The sequence below is a fragment of the Microcaecilia unicolor genome, chromosome 6 (assembly GCF_901765095.1).
Source record: "Microcaecilia unicolor chromosome 6, aMicUni1.1, whole genome shotgun sequence".
NCBI lineage: Eukaryota > Metazoa > Chordata > Amphibia > Gymnophiona > Siphonopidae > Microcaecilia > Microcaecilia unicolor.
Genome location: NC_044036.1, coordinates 5,500,548 through 5,519,703, shown reverse-complemented (window position 1 = coordinate 5,519,703; position 19,156 = coordinate 5,500,548). Strand labels below are relative to the sequence as shown.

General features: G+C 46.2%; 1 protein-coding gene across 1 annotated transcript in view; it reads left to right on the top strand.

Moving 5' to 3' along the window:
* The window catches only part of CFAP57 (cilia and flagella associated protein 57), a 457,479-nt gene that overhangs the window by 58,544 nt on the left and 379,779 nt on the right, over nucleotides 1-19,156 (top strand). Inside the window, exons 3-4 of the mRNA XM_030205491.1 lie at nucleotides 3,969-4,285; nucleotides 4,925-5,193. Of these exons, the coding sequence (XP_030061351.1) occupies nucleotides 3,969-4,285; nucleotides 4,925-5,193 (586 nt within the window). The remainder of the gene's footprint in view (nucleotides 1-3,968; nucleotides 4,286-4,924; nucleotides 5,194-19,156) is intronic.

Here is a 19,156-nt window from a genome sequence, read left to right as displayed (position 1 = left end):
CGACAGGTCTTGGCTATCTGCTGGATATGCGCAGAGAAGGAGAGGGAGGAGCCGAAGATGACTCCAAGGTTGCAGGCAGATGAGACGGGGACGATGAGGGTGTTATCAACTGAGATAGAGAGTGGAGGGAGAGGAGAAGTGGGTTTGGGTGGGAAGACAATAAGCTCGTATTGGCCATGTTCAGTTTCAGGTGGTGGTTGGACATCCAGGCAGCAATGTCTGGTGTGGAGAGATAAAGCTAGGTGTCGTCAGCATAAAGATGATATTGGAAACCATGAGATGAGATCAGGGAGCCCAGGGAAGAGGTGTAGATTGAAAAGAGAAGGGGTCCAAGGACAGATCCCTGAGGATGGGGGTGGAGGAAGAACCATGAGAATGTACTCTGAAGGTACGGTGGGAGAGATAAGAGGAGAACCAGGAGAGGACAGAGCCCTGGAACCCAAATGAGGACAGTGTGGCAAGAAGTAAATTGTGATTGAGAGTGTCAAAAGCGGCGGATAGGTCGAGAAGGATGAGGATGGAGTAGTGACCTTTGGATTTGGCAAGGAACAGGTCATTGCAGACTTTAGATAGTGCCGTTTCTGTCAAGTGTAGGGGGCGAAAGCCGGATTGAAGCGGATCGAGGATGGCATGAGAGGAGAGAAAGTCAAGGCAATGGCTGTGAACGGTGCGTTCAAGTATCTTGGAGAGGAAGGGTAGGAGGGAAATGGGGTGGTAGTTGGAGGGACAAGTAGGGTCAAGCGATGGTTTTTTAAGGAGTGGTATGACAACAGCATGCTTGAAGGTGTCAGGGACAGTTACAGTGGAGAGATAGAGGTTGAGGATATGACAGATGGAGGGGGTGACTGTAGGAGTGATGGTGTTAAGTAAATTGGTGGGGATGGGGTCAGAGGAACAGGTGGTGCATTTCGAGGAGGAAAGAAGATGGGCAGTTTCCTCTTCGGTGATGTCAGGAAAAGAGGAGATGGAGGCCTGGGTTGGTTCACGGAGAGGGTGGTGAACTCTTGGATTGCCCTCCCGCGGGAGGTGGTGGACATGAAAACGGTAATGGAATTCAAACATGCGTGGGATAGGCATAAAGGAATCCTGTGCAGAAGGAATGGATCCACAGAAGCTTAGCTGAAATTGGGTGGCGGGGGGAAGAGGGGTTGGTGGTTGAGAGGCTAGGATAGGGGAGGGCAGACCTATACGGGGTCTGTGCCAGAGCCGGTGATGGGAGGCGGGAAATACTGCTGGACAGACTTATACGATCTGTGCCCTGAAAAAGACAGGTACAAATCAAGGTAAGGTATACACATATGAGTTTATCGTGGGCAGACTAGATGGACTGTGCAGGTCTTTTTCTGCCGTCATCTACTATGTTACTATGTTACTATGTTGGTTGAGGGAGTGGGTTATAGGGTGAAAAGGAGGAGAAGGTTTGGTGGTGAATTCTAAGTTGATCTTCTGCACCTTGTCGCGGAAGTAGTCAGCCAGTGATTGAGGAGAGAGTGAGGAGGGGTGGGAGCGGAGGGCACTTTGAGGAGGGAGTTAAGGGTGGCGAAAAGACGACGAGGGTTAGAGCTGAGGGAATTAGTCAATTGGGTATAGTAGTCCTGTTTGGCGAGGAATAGGGAGGACTGGAAGGAGGATAGCATGAATTTGTAATGAATGAAATCAGTATGGGTGCGAGATTTCCTCCAGAGGCGTTCAGCCGATTGGGCGCAGGAGCGAAGGTATCGGGTGCAAGGGGTCAGCCAGGGCTGGGGATTAGTACGGCTTGTGGGACAGGAGATAGATGGTGCAAGGGTGTCCAGAGCAGAGGAGAGAGTGGCATTGTAAGTGGAGACAGCCTTGTCGACAGACTCGGAGGACATGATGGATGGGAGGAGATTGGAAATACTGGAGAATAAGGTGGGAGGGTCGACAGCCTGGAGGTTCCTGGAAGTAGTGGTTAGTGTTGGGCGGGACTGAGGGGGAGGGTGATGTGAAGGTGATCAGGTGATGGTCAGAGAGAGGAAGAGCTGAGGCGCAGAAACTGGAGGGTGAGCAGGTAGAGGAGAGGACGAGGTCAAGATAGTGGCCAGATTGGTGAGTGGGGGTGGTGGAGCTCAGTTGGAGGTTGAAGGAGGAGTTTAGAGTGAGGAACTGAGAAGCGTATGAGTCGGATGGGTTATCAGTGTGTATGTTAAAGTCTCCAAGAATGAGGGATGGGGATGAGGGCTCAAGAAAAACGGAGAGCCAGGCATCAAAGTCGGTAAGGAAGGAAGAGAGGGACTTGTCAGGGGGGCGGTAAATGACTGCAACTCTGAGGTGCAGTGGGTAGAATAGACGGATGGAGTGAACTTCAAAGAATGAGAAGCAGTGAGACTGTGGTAGGAGGAGAGGTTGAAAACTGCATGAGGGCAAAAGTAGTAACCCGACGCCGCCACCAACTGGGCGGGGAGAATGGGAGAAAAGATAACCTCCATGGCATAGGGCCGCGACTGAGGCAGAGTCGTCAGGGGTGAGCCAGGTTTCAGTTAGGGCGAGCAGTTGAAGGGAGCGGGAGATGAAGAGATCATGGGTGAAGGAAAGTTTGTTGCAGACCAAGCGGGCATTCCACAGGGCACACGAGAAGGGGAGGGAGGAGGGGAATAGAGATAAGATTGGGGGCATCGTGGAAACCTTTTCATGGATGAGACGAGGACGAGGACAGATGTGGGGGACATGGGTTGGGATTGATATCTCCTGCGGATAGCAGGAGAAAGAGCAAGAGAGTGCGGAGGAGGGTGGGGGAGGTAGGGCGACGAAGGCGACGAAGACGGGGTGCGCTTAGGAGGAATGGGGAAGGGTTCATGGCAGGGAGGAGGTGTTGAAGGTTGAGAGCTAGGATGGAGGAGGAAGGCAGTAGAGATGGTGAGGTGGTGGGTGTTGCAGTAGTGAGCAGGACGGGAGAGGACATGGATGGGCAGTGAGATCGTGCGGTATACAGCGGTGGTGGGAGGGGGAAAAGGTTAAGGAGGGACAGGGCTAGGAAGAGAATGTGTAAGGGGGCCATAAGTAGTGACAGATGTTTACAGGTGCATATGTAGTGATTGAGTTGTTACGCAACAGGTAGGGCAGGAAAGCCGGACTGGAGGCTTAAAACTGGAACAGCAGGCAACGATTTGGAACAGAAGGTGGGTAGGCTGGTGGGTAGGCAGGTGGTTTGGCAATGTCTATATCCCAATGTCTTGAGTTTCTCTGCTTTTCACTTGGACTTTTTTTCTTTTCAAAAATGGTCCCAAAAGATAAACACACAGAGAATGAAAACATCTTGCATGTGCCCATTAAAAAAAAAATGTCCTTTTGCTGTTTTGAAGATGCCCATATTTCCTTTTTGGATTTGGAGTCAAAATGCAGCAATGCAGGTGGTCCGCCAAATAAAAACAAAAACCAAACAGTTTTTATTAATAGATAAAAAGCTCCCAGAATTTCAACATAAACTGCCCGACATGGCCATGTTTCGCCAGTACAAATGGCTGCATCAGGGGCAGTGGGTCACCAGCTGATATAAAATTCCAAAACACAGCAAGCTCGATTCTGGGATCAGTCTCTCATAAAAACGACGTGATTGCAGTGACAAAGTACGACTTAGATGTCATATCGAAAATGCTTCTCATTGTGTTCTACGTTTCCTTCTCATGAGCGCAAAGCAGATTCTACAAGATTACTAAACTCATACTTGGGAGGATCTATTTGTGTTTTCTATATGTTTTCTTTGTCAAATGCATGTATCCTGCACCCACAGGAAATGCAAAATTTAGAGACATGTCCAGAAAAAAATCTTTTTTTATATAAGCATTTTTATAAACCTACTTACAGATTAATGCATGCACATGTTTACATCTACAAGGTACAGTTGCAGAGCTCTGTGTTCTCTTTTAATAATTCAGCTTAAATAGCTTTTCTTTTCTTTTTTTGCTTTTACTCTTTGTAGTGGGTAAAGGCTGTGCTGTGTTTTTCAGGCTCAGAAAAAAGCCAAGGCATACAATCCCTGGCTATCAGTCCTAACCGACGTTACTTGGCTGTCTCTGAAAAGGGTCTGGAGAAAGCCACAATCACTATCTACGAACTGGCTTCTATGCCATGTAAGAAGCGGAAAATATTGAGCGTAGCAGATTATCCTGTCCAGGAATTTGTCTCTATGGCATTCTCCCCAGACTCCAAATACCTTGTGACCCAGACTGGTGCTCCAGAATGGATGCTTTTTTACTGGATGTGGGAAAAGCAGAAGGTGATGGCAACAGTCAGAACTGACGTTCAGGGCAATCCAGTATTCCAGGTAACACCTAACAGCCTGTACAATGAAACATGCTTAGCTTGTGAGAGGTGTCTGTTTCTAAGCATCATCGAACAGAAGCTATGTGGCAGTGAGTCCTTGGGTGGGATAACGATGGTGAGCATGCAGCTCTTTTCAGGTAACACTATGAGATCGAAGTACTATAGTCAACCCCAAACAGGTAATGTACAGGAAGGTAGATTCTTGGTTATGAGTTCTATAGAGTGAAAATAATTTTTCCCATTACACTCGATCCTCAGATTAGTAGTGTTGGCAAAGCATAACCAGATGTATTTTGTATTTGATATCTGTTAATTGGGTAAAAAAAATTTGAATTCATCTAATTTAGTTTAATATCAGTGCTTTTATTCTGCTCTTTCAATTACAGGACGGTCAGAGCAGAGTACAAGGCGAGGGCTTACAGTCTGAGGCAATGAAGGGTGAAGAGATTTGGCCCAAGATCATAAGGAGTATCAATGGGTTTTGAATACAGGCTTTCCTGGTTCTCAGCCCATTTGCTCTATGCATTAGGCTACTCCTACACTCCTCTAAGTAGCTTTGAACCCACCTGCATGTTTACTCATGTCTTTTTGTTTGTAACCTTTATGGCAAGCTTCTGTGAGACATCTTTCTGCTTTTTAGGTGAGCTTCAACCCACAGGATAACACTCAGATCTGTGCAACTGGAAATAATATTTTTAAACTTTTCCGCTATGTTGAGGGAAACTTGAAACAGATCAACTTTCTGAAACTGGAGCCCCAGAATTTCTTGTCACATGCCTGGCTTTCTGAAGATCGAGTCATCACTGGCACAGACACTGGAAAACTGTATCTGTTTGAAATGGGTGATGTGCGTTGGGAAACTAGTGTGGCACAAAATGGAAAGCCGAGCACAGCAACTGATACTAGCAGGTACAACCTTTTCTTCCAATGGGACTAATGGATAAATCTTCCTTCCTAAGAGTATTGGCTAAGGCCTCTCTTCATGTGGGCCAGGTCTGTTATAGGTGAGCAGTGTCCTGTCCTAGTGAGGTAAGGGTAGATAAGTAAAACTCTCCTAGAAAGGCACTGGTAGCAGTAGCAAGGATAATATTCCTTTTGATAGAGGGGTACTGGTGGCAAGTGGTCTGCTACTGTTCCTCTATCCAATGGGGGAGAACATAGGAGATCAACAAGTAATATTTCTTCTATTGGAGAAGGGAGACAACAGATAGGAGGCAACAGATGAGCAAAGCCTCTTTCCTTTGTGCATACTGATGCACAGAATTTCCCACTGACCCCTTCCCAGGAGACTAATGGGTAAAGGATGTTCATGGGGGGTTACTGATGAGTTCTTTAAGAGTTCTGATTTACAGGCAATCCCATCCCACCCAGTCCTCAACCAGTTAACCAGGGGTGCACAAACTCACCCTCCTCATGACAGAGACGGATGGGACACTTTTAACCCAATGACAGAGGAGAGCCTTGACAAAATCCTAAGATACCTTCAACCGACTACCTGCTCCCTTGACCCCTGCCCATCAAAGATAGTGCAGCAGGCAAGTATAGGCCTCACAGAAGGCGCCACAAAAATTGTGAACACCTCTCTTTCTAATGGGCAACTACCAACAGCATTAAAAAGAGCATTGGTTTGCCCTTTGCTAAAGAAAAGCAACCTTGACCAGCACAAACTTGAAAGTTTCTGGCCAGTATCCAGCATCTCATTTCTAGGGAAGCATAGAACAAACAGTCTTTGCTCAACTTAATGATTGGCTAGAAGAGAGAAACTGGCTAGATCCATGTCAATCTGGATTCAGACTCTGTTGTAGAACAGAAACGGTCCTTGTATCCCTACTAGATGATCTTGACAGAAACCGAGACAGGGGATTCGCCTCGATGTTAGTACTGCTAGATTTCTCAGCAGCTTTTGACACTGTGGATCATGATATCTTGCTAGCACAACTGACAGAAACAGCAGGTATCAATGGAACAGTACTTGCTTGGTTCAGATCCTATCTAACATCAATTCAAGAATGGTCTAAACACAACAAACTTTGCTTGAACCCAAGTAAAATCAAGCTTCTCTGAGTCCCTAACACAAGTGGATACATACCTGACATCAAAATCCCTTTTGGGAAATACAAACTCCCCCTCAAATCACAAGTCAGAAATCTTGGAATACAGTTAGATTCAACACTTACTCTGATTGCCCAAATCCAAGCAACCTTCAAGAGCTGTTTCTACTATCTGCAACAGCTATGCTGCCTTTCTCCTTACATCGAGAAGATAAATCTTATCCCAGTTGTGCATGCCATGATTATTATTATTACTATTTATTGCATTTGTATCCCACATTTTCTCACCTATTTTCAGGCTCTATGTGGTTTACATAGTACCATGAAGGCAATCACCAGTTCCGGTATGACAAATACATAGTGATATTGTGGTAAAGATCATGTGTGATAGACACATTAGGGAATCGAAAGGAGGAAGAGTTAAGTTATGTCCAGTTTGAGTATGAGGTTCGTTGTGTTGTGACACCCTTGCACCATCCATCTCCCGTCCCACAAGGCGTACTAATCCCCAGCCCTGGCTGACCCCTTGCATCCGTTACCTTCGCTTATGCGCTTGATCTGCTGAATGCCTCTGGAGGAAATCTCGCACCCATACCAACTTCATTCATTACAAATTCATGCTATCCTCCTTCCAGTCCTCCCTATTCCTCGCCAAACAGGACTACTACACCCAATTGACTAACTCTCTCGGCTCTAACCCCCATCGTCTCTTCGCCACTCTTAACTCCCTCCTCAAAGTGCCCTCTGCTCCCACCCCCCTCACTCTCTCCTCAGTCACTGGCTGACTACTTCCGTGACAAGGTGCAGAAGATCAACCTTGAATTCACTACCAAGCCACCTTCTGCTCTTCACCCTTTACCCCACTCCCTCAACCAACCAACCCATGCCTCCTTCTCCTCTTTTCCTGATATCACCGAAGAGGAAACTGCCCACCTTCTTTCCTCCTTGAAACGCACCACCTGTTCCTCTGATCCCATCCCCACCAACTTACTAAACACCATCTCTCCTACTGTCACCTCCCCCATCTGTCATATTCTCAACCTCTCTCCACTGCAACTGTCCCTGACACCTTCAAGCATGCTGTAGTCACACCACTCCTCAAAAAACCATCACTAGACCCTACCCTTCCAACTACCATCCCATCTCCCTCCTACCCTTCCTCTCCAAGATACTTGAACGTGCCGTTCACAGCTGCTGCCTTGACTTTCTCTCCTCTCATGCCATCCTCGATCCGCTTCAATCCGGTTTTCGCCCTTTACACTCAACAGAAACGGCACTCACTAAAGTCTGTAATGACCTGTTCCTTGCAAAATCCAAAGGTCACTACTCCATCCTCATCCTCCTCTACCTATCCGCCGCTTTTGACACCGTTAACCATAATTTACTTCTTGCCACACTATTCTCTTTTGGGTTCTAGGGCTCTGTTCTCTCCTGGTTCTCCTCTTATCTCTCCCAACGTACCTTCAGAGTACACTCTCATGGATCTACCTCCACCCCCATCCCGCTCTCTGTTGGAGTTCCTCAGGGATTGGTCCTCTGACCCCTTCTCTTTTCAATCTACACCTCTTTCCTGGGCTCGCTGATCTCATCTCATGGTTTCCAATATCATCTTTATGCTGACGACACCCAGCTTTATCTCTCCACAACAGACATCACTGCGGAAACCCAGGCCAAAGTATCGGCCTGCTTATCCGACATTGCCGCCTGGATGTCCAACCGCTACCTGAAACTGAATATGGCCAAGACCAAGCTTATTGTCTTTCCACCCAAACCCACTTCTCCTCTCCCTCCACTCTCTATTTTAGTCGATAACACCCTCATCGTCCCCGTCTCATCTGCCCACAACCTCGGAGTCATCTTCAACTCCTCCCCCTCCTTCTCTGCGCATATCCAGCAGACAGCCAAGACCTGTCGCTTCTTTCTCTATAACATCAGCAAAATTCGCCCTTTCCTCTCTGAGCACACCACCCGAACTCTCATCTACTCTCTCATTACCTCTCGCCTTGACTACTGCAACCTACTCCTCACTGGCCTCCCACTTAACCATCTATCCCCCCTTCAGTCCGTTCAGAACTCTGCTGCATGTCTTATCTTCTGCCTGGACCGATATGCTCATATCACCCCTCTCCTCAAGTCACTTCACTGGCTTCCGATCAGGTACCGCATACAGTTCAAGCTTCTCCTACTAACCTATAAATGCACTCAATCTGCAGCCCCTCATTACCTCTCTACCATCATCTCCCCTTACACCCCTACCTGAAACCTCCGCTCTCAGGACAAATCCCTCCTTTCAGTACCCTTCTCCACCACCGCCAACTCCAGGCTCCGCCCTTTCTGCCTCGCCTCACCCTATGCTTGAAATAAACTTCCTGAGCCCATACGCCAAGCCCCCTCCCTGCCCATCTTCAAATCCTTACTCAAAGCCCACCTCTTCAATGTTGCTTTCGACACCTAACCATTATACCCTATTCAGGAAATCTAGACTGCACACTTTGTCCTTTAGATTGTAAGCTCCTTTGAGCAGGGATTGGCCTTCTCTGTTAAATTGTACAGCACTGCGTAACCCTAGTAGCGCTTTAGAAATGTTAAGTAGTAGTAGTAGTAGGGTTCAGGTATTTAAGTTGGATCTTTAGGGTATGCCTTTTTGAACAAGTTGGTTTTTAATGACTTCCGGAAGTTAGATAGGTCTTGGGTTGTTTTCACATCGTTTGGTAGTGCGTTCCATAGTTGCGTGCTTATATAGGAGAAGCTGGATGCATAGGCTGATTTGTATTTGAGTCTTTTGCAGTTTGGGTGGTGGAGATTTCGGTATGTGCATGTTGATCTTGTTGTGTTTCTGGTTGGTAAGTCAATGAGTCTGTCATGTATCCTGAGGCATCGCTGTAGATAATTTTATGAACCAGAGTGCAGATTTTGAACGCAATACGTTCTTTCATTGGGAGCCAGTGTAGTTTTTCTCATAAGGGTTTGGCGCTTTCGAATCTCATTTTTCCAAATATAAGCCTGGCCGCTGTGTTTTGAGCAGTCTTGAGTTTCTTTATGATAATTTCTTTGCATCCTGCATAGATTGCATTACAGTAGTCTAGGTGGCTTAAGTACCATTGATTGTACCAAGTTGCAAAATATTTCCCTTGGGAAGAAAGATTTTATTTGTTTGAGTTTCCACATTGAGTGGAACATTTTCTTTGTTGTAGATTTCGCTTGGCTTTCTAGCATGAGGTTTCAGTTGATTGTAACTCCAAGAATTTTCAGGCTGTCTGAAACAGGAAAGGTGTGACCTGGGGTGGTTATATTGGTGGGTTTGTTCGTGTTGTATTGGGATGAGAGGATGAGACAGTGTGTTTTATCTGCGTTGAGTTTTAGTTTAAATGCATCCGCCCATGAGTTCATGATTTTCAGGCTGAAGTTGATTTCGCTGGTGATTTCTGTTAGATCATATTTGTAAGGGATGTATATCGTGACATCATCTGCGTATATGTAAGGGTTAGGGCCTTGGTTGGATAAGGATTTGGCTAGTGGGGTCATCATTAGGTTGAAGAGGATCGGTGATGGTGGTGATCCTTGGGGTACTCCACAGTCTGTTTTCCATGGTGATGATATGTTCGAGTTTGATTTCACTTGGTATGTTCTGGTAGTTAGGAACCCCCTGATTCAACTAAGGAACCCCCTGATTCAACTAAGTACACTTCCACCAATCCGAAGTATTTTAGGATGTTTAGCAGTATTTTATGGTTTACCATGTCGAACGCACTAGACATGTCGAATTGTAGGAGAAGTATGCTTTTGCCTTTTGCAATTTCTTGTTTGAATTTGGTTAGGAGAGTAACTGGTACTGTTTCGGTGCTGTGGTTTGAGTGAAATCCTGATTGTGATTCGTGTAATATTGAGAATTTGTTTATGTACTTGGTAAGTAGTTTGGTTACCATGCTTTCCATCAGTTTGATTACCAGTGGGATAGATGCTACTGGGCGGTAGTCGGTGATTTTGTTTGTTTTTTTCTTTGTATCTTTTGGTATTGTGGTAAGTAGGATGTTGCCATTTTCCTTAGGTAAGAGTCCATGTTGAAGCATGTAGTTTAGGTGGGATGTGAGGTCTGCCATGAAGCGTTGAGGAGCGGATTTTATTAAGTAGCTGGGGCAGGTGTCCAGTTTACAGTGAGTCTTGGTGGACCTGTTGATTGCTTGGGTGATTGTTTCAGTGGTGAGGAGAGTGAAGTTTGACCAGATTCGGTCCGCTAGGTATTCACCTCGGATTGGGTCCAAACACTCAATGAATTTTTCAGTGTCAGTGGTGTTCTGAGGTAACGTGTTGCCTAGGTTTACAATTTTTTCAGTGAAGCATTTGGCAAGTTTGTTGGCTGATGGGGTATCTGTGTTGGTTGTGGTGATTTGTGTGGTGTCTAGTAATTTGTTCACGAGTTGGTATAATTTCTTCATGTCTTTGTAGTCTGGCCCTATTTTGGTTTTGTAGTATGACCTTTTGGTTTGTCTTATTGCATATTTGTATTTTCTTTGAGTTTGTTTCCATGAGTTGAGTGTATGTTCATCTTTTATTTTTTTCCAAGCTTGTTCAAGTTTCCTGGTTTGTGTTTTTAGTTTTTTCAGTTCTTCGTTGTAACATAGTATTGAGTTATGCCTACGTGAGATTCTTGTTTGTAATGGTGCTATTTCGTCTAATATGCTTCTGCATCTTTCATCCCAATCTAGGGGGTAGTGTATCGAGTCTGTTTGTGGTGTCCATTTGTTATTGTAAATCTGTTGCCAGAATGTTTCTGGGTCTATTTGGCCTCTTGTGGTGTAGGTTGTGTGTTCTTGTGTTTGTTTTGAGCCCTTTTTCCGCCATTGTAGGGATAGGTTTAATTTGTAATGGTCTGACCATGGTGTGTCTGTCCACTTAATATCTGATGTTATTAGGTTCTGATCTGTAGACAGTTTGTGTGTGATGAGGTCCAGTGTGTGCCCTTTGACATGGGTTGCTTGCATATGTGGCCATTTAAGGTCCCATAGTTGGAGGAATTCCTTGCATTCTTGTGCACTGGTGGAGTTTGGGTCTTCTAGGTGAAGGTTGATGTCACCTAGTACTAGTATATTGGAGTTAGTTACACAGGTGTTTGATATGAAATCCATGAAGCGTGGTTGGCAATCGTTCCAGTTACCTGGTGGTCTATAAAACGAGACACAGTTTAGGTGGTCAAGCAGGGTTGTGTGGTGGATTCTGATTGAGGCGATTTCAAGTTGGGGTGTTATAGACTCGGCAGTGGTTACGGTGGTGAAGTGGGATCGATGGATTAGTGCTATGCCTCCACCTCTCTTTTATGTTCTGGTCCAGTGAGTGATTTTGTATGCTGGGGGGCATAGGTCTAGAATTATGGGATCCTTTTGGTCATGGATCCAGGTTTCGTTTATGAAAAGTAGATTGAGGTTTTCTGACATGATCCAGTCTGTTATTATTGTTGCTTTATTTACTACGGATCTGGCGTTGATGTAACCCACTTGGATTTTTTGGTAAGAGTCAACTGTGTTCGGTGTTATGTTGATTTTTGTCAGTTGTCGTTGTAATATGGGTTTGTTGTGACCTTTCTTTCCCATGTGTTGATGTTGTCCGCATGTTGGTGTTCTTCCTTTGTTTTGATTGTTGCCGATTTGGTGGGGTGTGGTGTATCTGGTCAGTCTTTTATGGTTATGTAGTGTGGGTATGATGTTGATTTCTGCAAGTGGGGTAGTTAGGTGTTTGGTGAATAAGGAGTAGATTGTTATGAGCAATTTGACGGTGTTCATTGCAGTGTCAATTCGTTTTGGACTGCTGGTGGTAGCGTTTGATAGTTGTGCGGTAGGGCTTAGTTCTTTGGGATAGAATCTTATGTTCTGGTCTTATGTGTTTTATGTATTTTCGACATGGCTTAGGTCTATTGAAATCAGTAGTGGCTCTGAGTCCTATGTAATGGTTTGTATGGATTTGTTGATACTCACAGTAGTTGTTAAGAGTTGTGTTGGAGGTTGGAATCTGAGAGAGACATCTCGAGGATCCTTAGTTGACTAAGCAGCTTTGTCTGCAGATTTAGATCTATGTCAGTCCTGTGGTCTATGTTGTTGCCCTGGTCGCAGGGGTTCTGCCGCCCTGGGAGTTGTATGAGTCATAAACGGATAAACATGGGTGCAGTCAGGTGATCAGAAGTGTTGCCCCCGATGGAGAGATTCCTTAGTTCTTAGGGCTGTTTCAGTGGTTAAGGTAGAGCTGTATCAGAGGTTAGAGGTAGAAGGCTGAGGAGAGCGGCTTTTATGTAGGGCTGATGTGCCAGGTAGAAGTAGTTTAGAGCTGGGTGGCCGGAGAGTATAAGCTTTTCACAGCAGTTTCACGAGGGGGATCTTAGACGTAGAAACTCCTTGGTCCTGATTACCCCTACCTTAAAGCTGTGGCTCTGGGCATTTCAATGCTGTTCTAGAGATAGGTTACAGCAAACACATTCCATAGGTCTTAAGCTTAAGCCCACCCACCCTGCCCCACAACCCACCCATCCCAAGACTGACACTTCCTATATAGCTTTCCAAAATATACTACGTACAGTGGCATTCCTAGGGGGGCTGACATCCGGGGCGGATAGCCGATGCGTCCCCCCCCCCCCCCCCGGGTGCAGCGCGACCCCCCCTCCCCTTACTCTGCTATCCCTGGTGGTCTAGAGGTACTTCTTCATCTTCGGGGCAGGAAAGAGTCCCCTCTGTCCTGCCCGGAGCGCTGCTGCTAGCTGCCCTGCATCCTGTCCTGTGGTGAGTCCGGCTCTCGGTGTTTCAAAATGGCCGCTGCGAGTTGAAGCAGCCTTGCGAGACTTCAACTCTCGGCGGCCATTTTGAAAGGCCAAGAGCTGGACTCACCACAGGACAGGATGCAGGGCAGCTAGCAGCTCTGGGCAGGAAAGAGGGGGCTCTTTCCTGCCCCGAAGAGGTACCTCTAGACCACCAGGGATAGCAGAGGGGAGGGGGGGAGGAGAGAGATGACAGGGGGGAGGTGAGGGCGTGGAAGGGGCGGGACAGGGGACGTGAAAGGGGCAGCTCCCCCCAGCGAAACGACACCCCCCCGGTGCATCTTTACCTGCTGGGAGGGTGGCGCGCGTCTGTCAGCAAAGCTCGTTCCCTGCTCCCTCTTTTCCCTCGTTACAGGAAATAACCCGTTCCGGGGCCAGAGGGAGCAGAGAACGAGCGTTGCTGACAGACGCGCGGGCACCCCCCCAGTGGCGTGCACCTGTGGCGGACCGCCCCCACCGCCTCCCCCTTAGTACGCCACTGACTACGTATCATAAATTAACTCCACCCTAATTACAACCCCATCATAGTACACCTGTTCATACCCATTTCAGCCAATCAGGATGACTTTTATTCTCTGTAATAATTGTGGTGCTTTAGTTTCAAGGCCAAGCATCTGGAAACTTAAAGCTTGTCCTATCTGTCTTCAGCTCACTAGTTTAAAACAGGAGCTCAGCAAAGTAAAGCAGGAATTGAATGCACTTAAAGCAACTTCTAGGACTGCACAAAATCATACTGCACAGAATCATACCAAATTCTCACCACTGCCTCAAAGGATAATACCACCTAAGAATAGATGGTTCACAGTAGGCTCAGGCAGGCTTTGTTATGTAACACAGAAGTAGGGTTACCATATTTGCCCTAAGAAAAAAGAGGACACATGCCCCGCCCCCTGGCATACCTCTTCCCCGCCCCTGTCCCGCCCATGCCCCACCCCCTTGCCCCGCCCCCTATGCAAGACTTCAATGGAAGTCTCGCGAAGCTGCCGCTTGAACTGCCAGCTCCGGCAGGCAATGAATTTAAACATATGTAGGAAAGAACTTGGATTAGCCTGTCTTGAAGACAGTGGCATAATTTCCCAGATCACCCTGGAACCTTTTTAAAAATCAGCATATGTAATACAAAATCACTGATAGAGACAACCAAAATTTGGTTTCAGGTTCAGGTTTGGCACTGAAAGTGGCCCAAATTCAGTTTTGGAGTGGTTTTCATTTTGGTTTAGAATATTTTTAAAGTGTTAGCTGGTTTTTGGTTTTGCAGAAATTCACCATGTGTTTTCAGTTCCTCCCCTCCCCCTCCCCGTTCTGTTGATGCAGGCTGCAGCAGCAGCACCCTCCACTTTTTTTTTTTTTTTTTTTGCAAACTCCTTAATGCGGGGGCCGGGGGGTGTAATCTTTAAACCACCTAGTATTGCTTAAAGAATTCTTAAATTACCTTAAACTTGTGGAGGTGTTAATTTCCCAAATGACCTACTACATTATCACTCAGCCAGCCTTTATCTTAAACAAAGCAAAGGTCGGTTGTTTACTTCAAATTGGGTGAATAATCTCTTCATTAAGGCATTAATAAATCCTCCCAGTAAATAAATCTTTCTGTTCCACTCACAACTCGCACATGGTTTTTGATTGAAAAGGAATTTTGCACACGCACACCTCCTGACCCTGTCCCTGTGCCTGAGTGCCTCTATATTATCAAATAGTACCCTCCCTTCGACCCTTCCTTCCCCTGCTTCAAAGTTCAAACAGAAGAACAGAACAGAAGTAGCCTTTTAATCTTAGGCTCCCCCCAGTCCCCGGACGCACACATAAATTATTTTAATCATCTTCCCTGTGACTCGATCTTATTCTTAATCTTCTTCTTACCTTGTCCTCCGGACCTCACTACTTCGGTTATGGCGCCGGCTAAGCAGGCCAGCAAGGGCACATACAGACAGACCACTGTCCACTCCAGACGCTGCACGCTGCAGCTGAGCCTCGTCAACTCGTTTTATAGGTGGCGAAAAAGGCGGCAGGTGGCAGCAGAGCAGGATCGACATCACAAATCAGCTGATGCAGGCAGGCGCTGGCTGGCACGCACACGCACATACGCTGCCTGCGTCATGCATCAGAGGAGTCAGGTGATAGGTCAGACGTCGGACTCAGAGCGGTCATGTGATGTTGACCCGAGAAACCCGGACAAATCAACGAAAAGCTGAAATCCGCCCGGACTCCCCACGGCGCCCTCAAAAAGAGGACATGTCCGGGGAAATCCGGACGAATGGTAACCCTACACAGAAGCATCCGCCCTCACAAGTGTTGCCCCTACAGAATTCTTTTGCTCCACTACAGCACTGTGATGTTCCTGAAAATAGAACTGAGGCGGAAGAAAAAGAAAAAGCAAGGAAGGTGGAACAAAAAGATATGAAGGTACCCAAAGAGAAAAGACACCCCCAAATCACTAAAATCGAAACACATACTAGGAAATGTAGATGGAAAGCGATGACCACAAAGTGCTCGCAGTCTAAGCAATAAAGTTCATGACCTTCAAGCTCTGATGTTGGAGGCAGACTTGGACATAGTTGCAGTCACAGAGACATGGCTCAATGGTTCCCATGAGTGGGATGCAAACATACCAGGCTATAATCTTTTTAGGAAGGATAGAGAGGGTCGTAAAGGTGGAGGAGTAGCTCTGTATTTATTTTTATTTACTTATTTATAGCATTTATACCCCGCTCTTTTTCACGCGATAGCAGGCTCAGTGCGGCTTACAAGGTATGGTACAAAGTATCACAGAGATAATACAAAGTATGGTACATAGTATCACAGTGATAACCCAGTTATAGAGAGTAGGACGATAGGAAGAGACGTGGGGGAGAGGATTAGAGTATGGGTAGTGCTAGTGGTGTGGATTAGGTTCGAGAATTAAGTTGGGTTGTTTGGGTAGGCTTGTTTGAAGAGGTAAGTTTTCAGCAGCTTTCGGAAGGGTAGATGTTCATTGGTTGTTCGGATGTGTCGAGGTATTGCGTTCCAGAGTTGGCTGCCTATAACGGAGAAGTTGGATGCGTAGTAGGTTTTATATTTGAGGCCTTTGCAATTGGGAAGATGAAGATTGAGATATGTTCGAGAAGATTTGGACCCGTTCCTGGCTGGAAGATCGATCAAGTTGGTCATGTAGCTTGGAGATTCGCCATGGAGGATCTTGTGGATCATTGTGTGGGCTTTGAAGTTTATGCGTTCCTTGATAGGGAGCCAGTGAAGTTTTTCACGTAGTGGTGTTGCACTTTCAAATCGTGATTTGCCAAAAATGAGTCTGACTACTGTGTTTTGTGAGAAATGATACCACAGCGACTGAAATGACAGGGAACTGGGGAAAGGAAGAAGCGATATGGATCACCTTAAAAAGAGAGGATAGAACCTCTGTCCACGTGGGTGTTGTCTACAGACCCCTGACACAATTGGAGGAATTAGATAAAGATCTGATCGCAGATATTCAAAAGTTGGGGAAGAAGAGAGAGGTGCTGTTGTTGGGAGATTTCAATTTGCCAGATGTAGATTGGAAGGTTCCATCTGTGGAATCGGAAAGAAGTAGAGAGATCGTGGATGCTTTTCAAAGTGCTTTGCTCAGACAAATGGTGACAGAACCCACGAGGGAGGGAGCGACGCTGGATCTGGTACTCACAAATGGGGATAGTGTGTCAAACGTCCGAGTGGGTGCCCACCTGGGCAACAGTGACCATCAAACGGTTTGGTTTGATATGACAGCTGAAGAGGAGGATGGCCACTCAAAACTCAAAGTCCTGGATTTTAAGCGTGCTGACTTTAGTAAAATGGGGGAATACCTGAGGAAGGAGCTGATGGGCTGGAAGGACGTACGAGAAGTGGAAGGGCAGTGGTCCAGGCTGAAAGAAACTATAAATAGGGCCACAAACCTTTATGTAAGGAGAGTAAATAAAGCAAGAGAAAAAGGAAACCGATATGGTTTTCCAAGCAAGTGGCTGAGAAAATAAAGGCTAAAGAGTTGGGGTTCCAGAAATATAGAAACTCTCAAAAAGAGGAACATGGAGAGGAATACCAGATGAAACTGAAGGAAGCCAAGAGAGAGATACGTCTGGCAAAAGCGCGAGCGGAAGAACAAATGGCTAGAAATGTAAGGAGGGGGTGACAAAAATTTATTCAGGTATATTAGTGAAAGGAAAATGACTAAAAAGGGAATTGTGAGACTGAAAGATGCTGCGAACCGCTATGTAGAAAATGATGAAGAAAAGGCAAATTTGCTAAATAGATACTTTTGTTCTGTTTTCACAGAAGAAAATCCAGGAGAAGGACCAGGATGGACTGATAAAAGTACATATGAGAGTGGAGTGGATTTAGCACCGTTCACAGAAGAGAGTGTGTATGAACAACTAGGAAACATAAAGGTGGACAAAGCCATGGGACTGGACGGGATCCACCCCAGGATATTGAGGGAGCTCAGAGAGGTTCTGGTGGGTCCTCTTAAAGATTTGTTTAATAAATCCTTGGAGATGGGAGAGGTTCCGTGCGATTGGAGAACGGCGGAGGTGGTCCCTCTTCACAAAAGTGGTGATAGGGAAGAAGCTGGAAACTACAGGCCGGTAAGCCTCACTTCGGTTATTGGAAAAGTAATGGAAGCGATGCTGAAGGACAGGATAGTCAATTTCCTGAAAGCCAACAACTTGCAAGATCTGAAACAACATGGTTTTACCAAAGGGAAATCATGTCAAACGAATCTCATTGAATTCTTTGACTGGGTGACTGGAGAATTGAATCAAGGACGTGCTATGGATGTAATCTACTTAGATTTCAGCAAAGCTTTTGACACAGTACCCCACAGTAGGCTCTTGAATAAACTGGACAGGCTGAAGATAGGACCTGAAGTGGTTAACTGGATTAGGAACTGGTTGACGGACAGAAACCAGAGTGTGATGGTTAATGGAATTCGCTCGGAGGAGGGGAAGGTGAGTAGTGGAGTGCCTCAGGGATCGGTGCTGGGGCTGATTCTGTTCAATATATTTGTGAGTGACATTGCCGAAGGGTTAGAAGGTAAAGTTTGCCTATTTGCGGATGATACTAAGATTTGTAACACAGTGGACACCCCGGAGGGAGTGGAAAACATGAAAAAGGATCTGCAGAAGCTAGAAGAATGGTCTAAGGTTTGGCAATTAAAATTCAATGCGAAGAAATGCAAAGTGATGCACTTAGGGAGTAGAAATCCACGGGAGACGTATGTGTTAGGTGGGGAGAGTCTGATAGGTACGGACGGGGAGAGGGATCTTGGGGTGATAGTATCTGAGGATCTGACAGCGACGAAACAGTGTGACAAGGCGGTGGCCGTAGCCAGAAGGTTGCTAGGCTGTATAGAGAGAGGTGTGACCAGCAGAAGAAAAGAGGTGTTGATGCCCCTATATAAGTCGTTGGTGATGCCCCACCTAGAGTATTGTGTTCAGTTTTGGAAGCCATACCTTGCTAAGGATGTAAAAAGAATTGAAGCGGTACAAAGAAAATCTACGAGAATGGTATGGGATTTGCGTTACAAGATGTATGAAGAGAGACTTGCTGACCTGAACATGTATACCCTGGAGGAAAGGAGAAACAAGGGTGATATGATACAGACGTTCAAATATTTGAAAGGTATTAATCCGCAAATGAACCTGTTCCATAGATGGGAAGGCGGTAGAACGAGAGGACATGATATCAGATTGAAGGGCGGCAGACTTAGGAAAAATGTCAGGAAGTATTTTTTCACGGAGAGAGTGGTAGATACTTGGAATGCCCTCCCACGGGAGGTGGTGGAGATGAAAACGGTAGCGGAATTCAAGCATGCATGGGATAAACATAAAGGAATCCTGTGCAGAAGGAATGGATCCTCAGAAGCTTAGCCGAGATTGGGAGGCGGGGCTGGTGTTTGGGAGGTGGGGCTAGTGCTGGGCAAGACTTCTACGGTCTGTGTCCTGAAAATGGCAGATACAAATCAAAGTAAGGTATACACAAGAAGTAGCATGCATTGTCTACTCTTATCTGGGTTCCT